General features: G+C 29.5%; 1 protein-coding gene across 7 annotated transcripts in view; it reads right to left on the bottom strand.

The window, feature by feature from the left end:
• Positions 1–14,153, bottom strand: part of LOC142329030 (tubulin polyglutamylase TTLL13-like) — a 182,900-nt gene that overhangs the window by 96,492 nt on the left and 72,255 nt on the right. For 6 of the 7 annotated variants that reach the window (XM_075373302.1, XM_075373294.1, XM_075373286.1 and 3 more), the window contains one exon: positions 541–706. The exons of the other annotated variant lie outside the window; for it this stretch is intronic. In XM_075373302.1, the coding sequence (XP_075229417.1) occupies positions 541–706 (166 nt within the window). The remainder of the gene's footprint in view (positions 1–540; positions 707–14,153) is intronic. 7 annotated transcript variants of the gene reach the window in all.

Genomic DNA, 14,153 nt, shown 5'->3' with positions numbered 1-14,153 from the left:
CTGAATTTTAAAGAAGTGATGATAAATGAGAATTATAACAGTTCACTACAGGATACAACAAACAAGAATCAAAATTAAAAAAGACTTTTAAAAAAATTCAGCAGCTTTACCTACTTTTATGCCATATGTAAAACAATACAAAAAATTAACTTCAGTTTTTTTATGAAGAAGTTTAGTGAATTAATTTTTTTTTTATATATATTTCTGTTATTACTTCAAATTTTATATTTTTGTATTCAAAGGAATACTTTTATATTAAAATTTATTTTCTATGCTAACTGATTTACAGATCTGAAATGTTAAGATTTATCAAAACCTGGAAGTGATTTTTCATTTGATCACCATATTTTCCCTAAAATGTTTTTGTTTTGTTATATAGACAAAAAATAGTAAACACAAACTATAAGTCAGCTTGAAAGTGTAACACAATTAATTCAATGAACAACTATAATGAGATGAAGTCACAATGAGAACAGAAACAAACACATAATTACAAATACGTTTTTACAATAAAACAAAGTACCAAAGATAAAGACTTACTCTTGAAATATAAACTTGACAAATCATCCGTTCATATAACTTTACATCCCTCAGTTCTTTTAAACTTTTTGTTAAAAATATTCCTCTTCCTTGACATCCAACATCAGGTTTAATAATAAATGTTTTTGTGGGATGAGCTTTAGCATAACCAAACACCTCACCTTGACTAAACATTGAAATATTAATAATAGTTAATGCATTTTTGTAATATAAGGTGAAATAAAATGGAACTAACTCAAATTTCAATAGGAACTAGCCAAGTAGATGGTAAGGAGCATTAAAAAATTCACCCTTCAAAGTTAAAAAATTTCATTTCAGAAGAAATGTTTTTAATCTATAGATTTATATGAATTACTGACAAGTAGAAAAATTCATTATGGCTAGTTGTAAATACCAGTCACATAAAAACAACTAAGTAAGACTGATAGTAAAATTTCTGGTAGAATCAAACTTATATCAATTTTATGAATATTTTTTTTATAACTCAGTTATTTTGTAAGTGTATTTTCAAAGAGTATTTAAGAAAATAGTTTCAGCATCAGTAAAAAGTAAAATTTAAGATAAAAAGCATAAAAATGCAAAGAAATACTGAAACATTCCTAAATTATTGTTACTCAAAACACAACCCTCTGTCAATTTTCACACACACCGTGATAAGATCCATAAAAAAAGAGAATTCATAAATATCTACTTTTTTCATAATAAAAAAAAAAATAATAAACTAATTTTTTCAGTCCATTAAACAAATTAAACATTATGAATATGATTAAATGTTAAAGATAAATTAGCAGTTCTGTGTAAAAAATTAATAAATTTAATTATTAAAGTATAAATCAAAACAAGAATAAATCAGATTGTCAATCAAATGTCATGGTGAGACCGTTGGCCAGTGCCAAAAATAATCTTACTGTATCAGCAACATGCAAGCACTGTTATTCCAGACAGATATCACTGAACATTCACTAGATGTCAATTTATGCTTCAGTTTAGCAGTCAACACTTCAGAAACAGCTGTACTATCTGTACTCTTGAAATGGAGAATCTTATGAGGTTGTACAAATGTCAATAGCAAAGAATCATCTACAACAAAAACGCATTTGGCTAAAACTCCACTGCAATTGTAAGTACACGGTGGGCGTATTTACAATTATGTATATGTGTGAGTGGTGTGTACACTAAAAAATAGTTATGATAGGACTTCACTTTGCTTGATCAATAAATAAGTTTAAAAAACTAAATACTTTTTTGCATTGTAACATTATAAATTTTGACTGAATTAGGCTCATAGGGCTTAATTAAGTTAGTTACTTTATTTGTATTTTATACTTTTTATTTTAAGAGAGTAGAGTATTTCAAAACGCATAGCGATAGAATCATTGTAATAAGGGTAAAATCAAAACCTAAACCGACAACGATTGTTAACGTCTATATGCCTACAAGCGTCCATGATGATGATGAGGTAGAGTGTGTATACGATGAGATTGATGAAGCAATTAAACACTTAAAGGAGATGAAAATTTAATAATAGTTGGAGATTGGAAAGCAAGCATTGGAAAAGGCAAGGAAGGAGATATAGTGGGTGAATACGGGCTGGGCAAAAGGAATGAAAGAGGGGACCGACTTATAGAGTTTTGCTCGAAGTATAATTTAGTAATTGCCAACAACCAATTTAAAAATCATAATAGAAGAATATACACTTGGAAAAAGCCAGGCGATACTGCAAGGTATCAGATAGATTATATCATGGTTAAGCAAAGATTTAGAAATCAACTCGTTGACTGCAAAACTTACCCTGGAGCAGACATTGATAGCGACCATAATTTGGTGATAATGAAATGTAGATTGGGGTTTAAAAACCTGAAGAAAAGGTGTCAGATGAATCGGTGGAATTTAGAGAAACTTGAGGAAGAGGAGGTAAAGAAGATTTTTGAGGAGGATAATCGCAAGAAGTCTGAGTAAAAAAGGTTTGGTAGAAAATGTAGAAGAAGAATGGAAGAATGTTAAAAAGGAAATTCTTAAATCAGTAGAAGCAAACTTAGGCGGAATAAAGAGAACTGGTAGAAAACCTTGGGTTTCAGACGATATATTGCAGCTGATGGATGAACGGAGAAAATATAAGAATGCTAGTGATGAAGAAAGTAAAAGGAACTATCGGCAATTAAGAAATGCTATAAACAGGAAGTGCAAACTGGCGAAAGAAGAGTGGATTAAAGAAAAGTGTTCAGTAGTGGAAAGAGAAATGAGCATTGGTAAAATAGACGGAGCTTACAGGAAAGTTAAGGAAAATTTTGGGGTACATAAATTAAAATCTAATAATGTGTTAAACAAAGATGGTACACCAATATATAATACGAAAGGTAAAGTCGATAGATGGGTGGAATATATTGAAGAGTTATATGGAGGAAATGAATTAGAAAATGGTGTTATAGAGGAAGAAGAGGAAGTTGAGGAGGATGAAATGGGAGAAACAATACTGAGATCTGAATTTAAGAGAGCATTAAAAGATTTAAATGGCAGAAATGCTCCTGGAATAGACGGAATACCTGTAGAATTACTGTGCAGTGCAGGTGAGGAAGCGATTGATAGATTATACAAACTGGTGTCTAATATTTATGAAAAAGGGGAATTCCGTCAGACTTCAAAAAAAGTGTTATAGTAATGATACCAAAGAAAGCAGGGGCAGATAAATGTGAAGAATACAGAACAATTAGTTTAACTAGTCATGCATCAAAAAACTTAACTAGAATTCTATACAGAAGAATTGAGAGGAGAGTGGAGGAAGTGTTAGGAGAAGACCAATTTGGTTTCAGGAAAAGTATAGGGACAAGGGAAGCAATTTTAGGCAATAGTAGAAAGAAGATTAAAGATAAACAAACCAACATACTTGGCGTTTATAGACCTATAAAAGACATTCGATAACGTAGACTGGAATAAAATGTTCAACATTTAAAAAAAGTTAGGGTTCAAATACAGAGATAGAAGAACAATTGCTAACATGTACAGGAACCAAACAGCAACAGTAATAATTGAAGAACATAAGAAAGGAGGAGAGTGGAGGAAGTGTTAGGAGAAGACCAATTTGGTTTCAGGAAAAGTATAGGGACAAGAGAAGCAATTTTAGGCCTCAGATTAATAGTAGAAGTAAGATTAAAGAAAAACAAACCAACATACTTGGCGTTTATAGACCTAGAAAAGGCATTCGATAATGTAGACTGGAATAATATGTTCAGCATTTTAAAAAAATTAGGGTTCAAATACAGAGATAGAAGAACAATTGCTAACATGTACAGGAACCAAACAGCAACAGTAACAATTGAAGAACATAAGAAAGAAGCCGTAATAAGAAAGGGAGTCCGAAAAGGATGTTCCCTATCTCCGTTACTTTTTAATCTTTACATGGAACTAGCAGTTAATGATGTTAAAGAACAATTAGATTCGGAGTAACAGTACAAGATGAAAAGATAAAGATGCTACGATTTGCTGATGATATAGTAATTCTAGCCGAGAGTAAAAAGGATTTAGAAGAAACAATGAACGGCATAGATGAAGTCCTACGCAGCAAGAACTATCGCATGAAAATAAACAAGAAGAAAACAAAAGTAATTCAATGCAGTAGAAATAACAAAGATGGACCACTGAGTGTGAAAATAGGAGGAGAAAAGATTATGGAGGTAGAAGAATTTTGTTATTTGGGAAGTAGAATTACTAAAGATGGACGAAGCAGGAGCGATATAAAATGCCGAATAGCACAAGCGAAACGAGCCTTCAGTAAGAAATATAATTTGTTTACATCAAAAATTAATTTAAATGTCAGAAAAAGATTTTTGAAAGTATATGTTTGGAGTGTCACTTTATATGGAAGTGAAACTTGGTCAATCGGAGTATCTGAGAAGAAAAGATTAGAAGCTTTTGAAATGTGGTGCTATAGGAGAATGTTAAAAATCAGATGGGTGGATAAAGTGAAAATGAAGAGGTATTGCGACAAATAAATGAAGAAAGAAGCATTTGGAAAAATATAGTTAAAAGAAGAGACAGACTTATAGGCCACATACTAAGGCATCCTGGAATAGTCGCTTTAATATTGGAAGGACAGGTAGAAGGAACAAATTGTGTAGGCAGGCCACGTTTGGAATACGTAAAACAAATTGTTAGGGATGTAGGATGTAGAGAGTATACTGAAATGAAACGACTAGCATTAGTTAGGGAATCTTGGAGAGCTGCATCAAACCAGTCAAATGACTGAAGACAAAAAAAAACTTTTTATTTTATAAATTTTGTATTACGTCGACGGACGATTTTGAAATCCAAGGTAAAATGGATTTATTCAGCGAAGACAGATTGTGGACAATCACGGCACGATTCATTTCTTATCACACATTCTTTCTAAAAATAAAATTTTATCGTAGTATAACATCATGCTTGCAAATGGAACAAACTTTTCCCACAAAAACCGTTACGTTAGTGGGCGTACGCGCACTCACACAGCTGAGTAATTCTCAGAAATGGTGGTGGGTTAGACCAGTGAGACAATGGGAAAGACGCAGTTTGTGTTGGGATTCGTCGTGGTGAGTTTGAGTGCAGTGACTTTGTTCAAAAAACTGTTCAGGAGGTTTGCAATCTATGTTTTATTCTGTATACAGATATGAGAAACTATTATTAATGGCTTCTACGTAAAAATACTTCATGGATCCATTAGAAAATTACTTATCCGTCGACTAATTCATAAAAAATTATTAAAAATGTTACATGTTATAATGGCAAATTATGTTCAAAATCATAGTTAGAATTAATTTCGGATTAGCCAATTCCGTAGTAGTATAAGTATTAACAAGATGATTTGTGAAATTCTGATATGTTCAAGTAGATAAGTAATAGAGGTTCTACGAATTTCAAGTAGACTAATTATGGTTGTTCTAAGTCAAATGTGTTTATTATTTTTTTATTTTTATAAATAATGTATAATTATTCATTGCTGTTAGTAACATTTTTTGATGTGTTGAGTTACTATAACTAATTTTTTGTAAAACTCGAGACAGCAATCTTAGGATGCAAACTTATCAAGCACCATGGTCTTATTACATTGTTTCACAAATCCCAACATTAGTAATTTTTTTTTTCTTTAAAAATTAAATTTTTATTTTTATAAAAAATTTTAATTTGGTGTAATTCAGGAGCTTACAAAATGGCGTCCGAACAGCGAACAGAACCTTACAGCATTAATCTGTTACTCTGTTACTATTGTTGTAATGCTGCCTTTTATTAATTTTTAGATTCAAACAAAAAGTTTTTTAAATAAATAAAATATGTACACATGTATGATTAATTACAAATAATTTCTATGAAATTCTTTAATTTAACTGGATCAGTAATTAATGGTAACCAATACGGAAGTGGGTTACCACACACATACACACACACGCACACAAAGTATGGATACATATAAAAATCGAAAATGCCAAATCACTAAAAAGCAAACAGAGGATTGACATTACCTATATGAATATTGCATATTACTACCAAATAAATTAAAATCATTAAGTTGGAAATTATATCAATTTAGAGAAATAAAACCACTCCGTCTGTTTAAGTTTAATTAAGTCAAGAAAATCTCAATAACTGGCCTTCAAAAGTAAATTACATTTACAGAAATGTTTTTAAATGTATTTATTAATTAGTTTTCCCTGAGTATAGTGAAATAATTTTGTTTTATTACTTAAAATATGTCACAGAAAACCCTGATAAGGAGCACAGAAAAGGAAAAACAATACCACAACTTTTATGCAGGTCCTAAGAGAAAATTAAATATTATAAATGCTAATCAGTTCTACTGTTGTTTTCATTTCCTTGACACCTTAATAACAATTTTTATTTAACTTTTTACCAATATTATTTCAGTAACCTTATGAAAACCCATAACAGGAATAAAGCTCAGTTAGTCCAGCAGTTAACCTGGCCCAATGAACCTGTCCTAAGCCAATTAGTTAACAACATCTCTCAATAACCAAGGTACTGTAGCTTAAATGTTGGATACAACACTGTTAAGTGGGTTACACCTAATTTAAGCAGTATCACAGAACAGAATATGATAAAAGAGTAATTTGCTAACTAATCAAGTGACCATTGAACACTGCAGTAATCAAAACACTAACTAACAAAATACTACACCAAGATGAAAATTTAAAAAAATCAGATTCTTGAGATAAATTATACGTCTTATATTATTATTAAATTAAACATATTGACTGCTATACATAACTTAGATAATTAAAATTTTAGTTACTAAAAACTTTCACAAGAATGAAAACAAAATTAGTCAGCATCATTGAGTGATCTACTGGAGTCGATTTACACATGTTTTTTGCATTAACATTTACCCTTACTTCACACCCTTTACTTTCCAGGGAGCTACTCTACAAAACATTCCAAGCATTATATAAGTATTAGATTTTAAGGTTATAGAATTTACTGTCTTACTACAGACTGAGAAAAACTGCTATCCCAATTTTGACTTTTCGTCCTCTTCTGAAATTTCTCTGCTGGAAAACGAAAATTTTGAGAATAATGTAACTGGATTGCAAGAATAATTAAATAGGACAATCTCAGGACTACATACAAAATTAAAAAAAAAGAATGTAGTCCAGTCAAATTAAGATTGGACAAAATGAATAAGCAATTTTTCTATATACCATTTCCTCATACTCACTTCATCAATATTCTAAAAATCCCAAAAGAATCAGAATGAAGCTTTAACCACCACATTGAAAAAATAAAAATAGAAATAAAAGCCTACTACTTTAACTTTCTACTGACCGGACATACAAGATATAAAGCAGTTTCTGACAAATAAAGGATAGACTAATTAGTTTGTTACACACTCTCAGACTTTCTTATACAATCCATCATAGCCATAAGAAATGAATTATACCAGCATTAAAAGTGCTTGATGATATGCCACAGTGCATTTAGCTCACTGAAGGCACTATAGGAAATCACTTATTTTCATAAGACAAATCTGATCTGGACATCACATGACATCCTTATACACTTATTAAATTATATATACACATTTTTTGCTGCAGTTCATTTAAACTTATTTCATTTCAAGTGAGATGATCCTCCAATTCTTTAATAAAGTGGACAGTTACACAATTGGTGAAATATTAGTTTTTATTAACATCAAATATTTATACAATTATTATTCCAACAATCTTACATGAAATATTAGGATAGAATAAAAGCCCCTTTATTACTCATATTACTAGACCAGTATTAATCGCATCTTTGTGAGCTACTGATTAACAAAACTTTCAGATTTCTGGTGTGTCATATAAATAAAAATAAATAATTAAACTATTCCATTTAGTGAACTCCTGCATACCGATTACAAATTTATTTTAACCTTACAGTATAAAATATTCAGTTTTTATTATTGGATTATTTGGTGAATATTCAAACATGAAAAAAAACAATCATACAGAAAAAAGAAAGATAACATGAAGAAATAATATATCTCAAAAAAAAACAACAAGATGAATATGAAGAGGAAGAAAATGTTAAGAATAAAGGAAGAATAAACAATTAAGAGATGATAAATATAAAAAAGAAAATGTTAAAACCAAAGAAAGAATAAAAAGATTAAACAAAGATGCTAAATATAAAGAGGAAGAAGATGTTAAGACCAAGGAAAGAATAAAAAGATTAAGAGAGGATGATGAATATAAAGAGAGAGAAAATTTGAAAACTAGACAACGTGTACACAAATGAAGATCAGAAGAATTAAAGAGCAAAAAGAGTAAAAGAGCAAAGAGCAAAAATGACTAGTAACAAAAAAAAACAAATAAATAAGATGATGATGAAATCCAACTTAGGGAGAATATTGTCCGACAATATCAGAGAAGTAATGAACTAAAAGATAAGAATTTTTTGCAATTTATTAAAGATTGTGCATGTATACCTCAGTGAATATGTAGTTCTTGTGAGGGTCTATTTTTCAGTCACTCTGTAGTTAAATTTAATGTAAATAAAATTAAACAGAAATTCCACAACAATTAATTAAAATTAAATTAGAAAATCCAAAAATAATACAATTCTAAATTATAATTTTCAATTAAAATTACATAATCATATGTTTCACCAAATTTATTACATATACGACATATGTAGTAATGTCTATTAAATTATGTATACACGTTTTTAAAATTACATAAAATTTTATTTCACTAATAACTATTGAATAATAATTATTTATTATACATTTTTTTTACAATCACAGATTAACAATATATTTAAATTAAAAAAAAAAGTTATAAAAATTAAAAAAAAGGAGTTGAAGTCTGATTCGAACCGATGAGCCTTCTCTTGTTAAATCCAAATATTTAATTAATTAAAATTTTATTGGTAAAATTGATTCTACAGTATCATTTGATCAAGGTGGACCATGAATCCAAAATATTTTACTAAGAATTTCTATTTTTTCTAATTATACTTTTAATATCGCATAATTTTTAAGATAAAAACATGATCAAAGTGATCAATGAACCCAATTTTTTTTACTGAACACTGATCTTTTTTTCAATTGTAATATAATATTACACAATTATATCATTAATATTTAAAAATTATATGGTATAATTGGAATAAAAATCAGTTAAAGGCAAAGCTAAGAAAGTTATGCAACCCTTTGCCAGTTTTTTATTTATTCTGTGATTACCCTTTTACCATATCACAATTACAATGAAAAATGAATTTAATATAATAAACTTGGTTCCCATAGGATTCATCATAAGAGTTGAACTATTATGTGTGTTGTATGCCTGTAGAACAATGAAATCAAAAAATTGAACTTCTCCACACTAATGAAATTTGGCAGACTTAAAATTATAAGTTACAAGCTGATTCGGCAATGCTTCACTATTTGTAGATTTGAGTACATATATAGATCAAATGAACAAATTGAAAGTTTGATAAAACATTTAAAAAATGAACATTACCAAACTTCACAAAATTTAACCTTTCACTTTATCTCTTTTTCCCTTCTCTTTTCCCCTATTTTCTTTTTTACTTTTCCCCTTTTTCCTGCGAATAAAACAATCCAGTAGTTTTTTAGTATACAGCAAACACATATACAAACATTGCCTTTTATATATATATATATATATATATATATAGAAGAGTCTGTTTGTTTTTGTTTCGTAAATATCTCGACACTGGCACCACCTAGAAAGTTTTTGCAAAAATTTTCTTTTCACATAACTAATATATATTCTGAATATGAGCCAAATTGGACCATAAATACAATTTTTCAAAATATCTCAACCCCAGTGCCACCTAGTAAGTCCATTTTGTTTTTTCACGTAACTAATATATATTCAAAATATTTGAGCTAAATCGGACCATAACTACAAATTTTTTAAATATCTTGACCTCATGCCACCTAGAGGGTCCAAACTAATTCAGAAATCTTCGCGGACTCATTAAAGTTTCTTACAATTGGATGAATGGTATAGAAATGCATAAGGGACAAACAAACGTTCACTTTTTATATATATATATATAAGATTTACTATAGCAACTGATGCCGTTGAATTAAATAAGAAAAAAGCCACCCTTGTTGAATGATTGTATCTTGTAAATAAAAATCAGAGTAGACTACAGACAAGTAGCATTTTTGTCACAATCTTTAAATTAATTTAAAGAACTGCTCATATGTCTAAAAATTAGCCAGTCCTTTATCATAACCCCATCTGCTAAAGTTTATCTTATGATAATTGTCTATGATGAAAAATTAAGCATTTGGAAAAGTGTTCTAATGAACTGACAATGACTTCTTTAAATGATTATTTAAGAGAAATTCCTATATTTTACTGAAAAATCCTGGTGTAAAACTGTTGCAGCATTTTACAAGTTCCTCAAGAAACCTAAATTCCTAGAAATAAATATCTCCATTCGGTGTCTATAAATTTGTAATTTATCTTTTATCTTGAATTTATCTAAGATCTTTAAAATGAGCAGTATAATTCTATTATAACCATACTGCTGAGCAGTTACACCTTGATACCTTATAAACTTGATTTTATACACATAAATTGTAACTGTTATTTTGAGCAACATCATAATATCGCTTATCATATTTTATATATATTACAAAGCCACTAGAGAATGTAGATTTTATAATAAAAAACCATCTTGACTAAAGATGGAAAAGACAACACTAGAGAGATGATAAAAATAAGGAAAAATTAGCAAAGTTGATAAATTTTAATTTCTTGGAGAATAGTTATCATCAACAGGAAAACCTAACCACATCTCTAAAGGAAAGAGTGAGAAATATAGAAATACCTTACCAGATCTGCCAAAATACATATAATAAGAATCACTATCCATCAATGCCAAGATAAGACATGAAACTGTGATTAAACCATAGCAATTACATGCTGCAAATATTTACTATAAAGAAAGAAGGTGGCAATATAGATGTCTGAAAAGAAAGGATAATTTTGAGGAAGATCCTAGGACCGATTAAGAGTAAATGAAGAATATAAATTAAGAAACAAGATCTATATAAGAAAACTGAAATTAAATCAACAATATTAAAGAAAAGAAAGTTAATGTTTTTGGTCACATTAAAAGAATGAATGAGATAAATTAATGAAGCTAATGGCTTATTACAGAAAATAAGAAAATGACAACAAACCAGTTTAAAGAAGTAAAAGAAGAGATGGGAAAGGAAGATATCAAAATTGAAGATGTTGAAAACAAGAGTAGTTATATCAATATGATAAAAAGGATAAAGAACCCTCAGGTTGAAGAGAAAAGTCAAATCTGAATTTAAAATGGAGTGAAGAAAAGAGAGAGCACATGCGTTTAGATTGAGAAAATATTGGGAAGAAAGGAAAAAAAGGAGCAACAACAGAAGAAGAAATTGTTATAGCAAGCTTATGTATGGTCCTATGAGACTAGAATGAATTTTTTTTTTAAATCTATTTCAGTGCCATAATAAAAATCTAAAATGGATATTGCATTCCCAAAAATGGTACTTACTTGTTAAGTATTTAACATCACAACTCTTAGTTATATACAGATCTACTTATTTAAATTGTAGTAGTTACTTCAAATGTATAACTACAAATTTAAAAACATTAACAAATATTTTATTAAAATGCATCCCAACAAAAGATTAGTTTTATATATTTAATTTCACTCGCTTTTCTTTCTCTTTTTCCTATTTTTTGTCAAGATATTACTTTCATATTTTTTACTTACTTCACGTAAATAGAAATGTAAGTGACGGTAAACACTTACAGAACTATTTATTGACTTCAGTTTGTAATGCAGTTAAAATAGACAAAAACCCTTAATAATATGTATCAGGTGTGCTGTAATATAAAGCATTTTTGTTTAGAATATCAGTTATCTTTTTAATTTCCTTCAAATCCCACAGGCAGTGGCTCAATAAATTATGATTTATGATATTCACTTCATTTCTATAAACAATTTATATGTTAATACAAAAGAGTTTTTACCTACAGCAACACAAATTGTTTGGAAATCACTGCAGATGAGGATCTTTATACAATAACCACTGCAATTATCTCCTAAAACTTATTTCTTACATATGATCATATTTATATTAAAACAACCTAACAGAAAAAAATAGTAATAAGTGGCTTTTTTATAAATTTACATATATTTTTTTTTAATATACATTAACAGCATTGGACAGCAGAATTTGCATACAAGTAAGTATATAGTGACATCAGATATAATGACATACTGTATATAGTGACCAAAACCTTGTCTCTTGGTTAGTTTGGTATGTTGTAAATGCAAAAATATAGTATGTATATTGTTTATAATGACATCATTTCTAGTGACATATCAGTTATAATGATTTATTTTTCTACTGCAATGCAACATTTTATCACTTATGACTAAAGTGACTCATCTGCAACGTAGTATATCTACATTGTAGCTATAGAAATATTTTGACAGTTAAAATAAATCACAATTTTCTTTTTTCTTACATATACCATAAGTCTTGTTTATTTTTATCTTCTTCCTGTACCAGATTATTGTAAACTGAAACAGTCACACAATCAGTTGTTATTAATCTTTTTCTGTGAGCGTATCATATCGTGCAGGTACAATATTTTATTATACATATCCTGTGTAATTCATTCAATAGTGATTTAATTATGACTTTGCAAAAAACAATCAACTAGAGGAAAAGGCACACATTATCTGGTGGTTACAGAATGGCAAAACTAATAAGGACATTGCCCAAGAATTAGGCGTAGGTCATTTGACAATGTTGGTGATGTGGATGAACCATGAAAAAAATTACAAAAAATTTTGAAACAAATTCTACAAAATCAAAAAAATTACAACCTAGTCAACATAATGATGTAGACCAAGCACTGTTAACATGGTTTAAATACCAGAGGGCTAGTAATATCCCTATTAGCGGCTCTATATTGCAAGCTAAGGCAAAAGATTTTTCTGACAAATTCTTTAAACCATGTGATATAACTTCAGCTTGGATGCAACGGTTCCATCAGCATCACAATATTGTGTTGGGGTAAGTGGATAAGTGGTAAAGCCGCAGCAGCTTGTCCGAGGGCTATTCGAATGAAAAAATCTATAATGCTGATGAATCTGGTCTTTTTTTAAACTGACGCCAGAAAGAACCCTTTGGTTTAAAGGTGAAACGAGTTTGGGTGGAAAATTATCAAAAGAAAGACTAACAGTACTAAATGCTACAAATATGACTGGAACTGGCAAAAAAAGATTCTGCTTATAGGGAAAAATGCTAAACCCCCATGTTTTAAAAATCTGAAATAGCTTCCTGTTATGTTAAGGAAGTAACAAGAAAGCTTGGATGACAAGTGATATATTTACGGTGAATTAAAGACTGAAAATGGCAAAACACTACTGCTCGTTGATAACTGTCCAGCTCATCCACATATCGAAAATCTTTTATGTTTAAAGTTAGTGTTCTTACCACCGCAAACAACAGCAGTCTTATAGCCCTTACATCAAGGTGTGATCAAATCGGTAAAAGTCCACTACAAAAAACACCTAATTTTACAAATAAAACAGGATTTAGCTCAAAAAAGGAAACACAAGTAACTATTCTGAATTCTATAATTATGTTAGAAAGATCATGGAGTGAGGTTTTGTTCGCTGACAGTAAAAAATTGTTTTTGACGTGCAGTATTTTTACCACAGGCTGGCAAAATTACTGACATTGCATGTGAAGAATCTAGCAGAATGGGGCAATACTCTGCAAAGCCAATCATTGTCAAATGCATTGTTTGAGGATTATCAAGAGGTTGACAAAGATTTAAAAACTCATGAAACTGTAACAAATGATGATGTAATGGCTTCAGTACTAGCAGAAATATTTGGGTACATAAATAATGACAACGAAGGTAATGATGAAGACATCAACCTGCCAAATCTTCCAGAGCTGCAATGAAAACCATTTGGCAGTTTCTCAGTTTTAGAGAAGTTGCTAATGAAGAAAGAAACAGTGTTTGTTTTGATTTAAAAAGGACCTTCAAAAACTGTATTACAAGATGAAATGTTCAAAAGAAATCAAAATAAAAGACTTT

This window comes from Lycorma delicatula, chromosome 1 (genome assembly GCF_047948215.1).
Source record: "Lycorma delicatula isolate Av1 chromosome 1, ASM4794821v1, whole genome shotgun sequence".
Taxonomy (NCBI): Eukaryota; Metazoa; Arthropoda; class Insecta; order Hemiptera; family Fulgoridae; genus Lycorma; species Lycorma delicatula.
The sequence above is the reverse complement of the archived record's forward strand: the minus strand, read 5'-3'. Positions and strand labels throughout refer to the sequence as shown.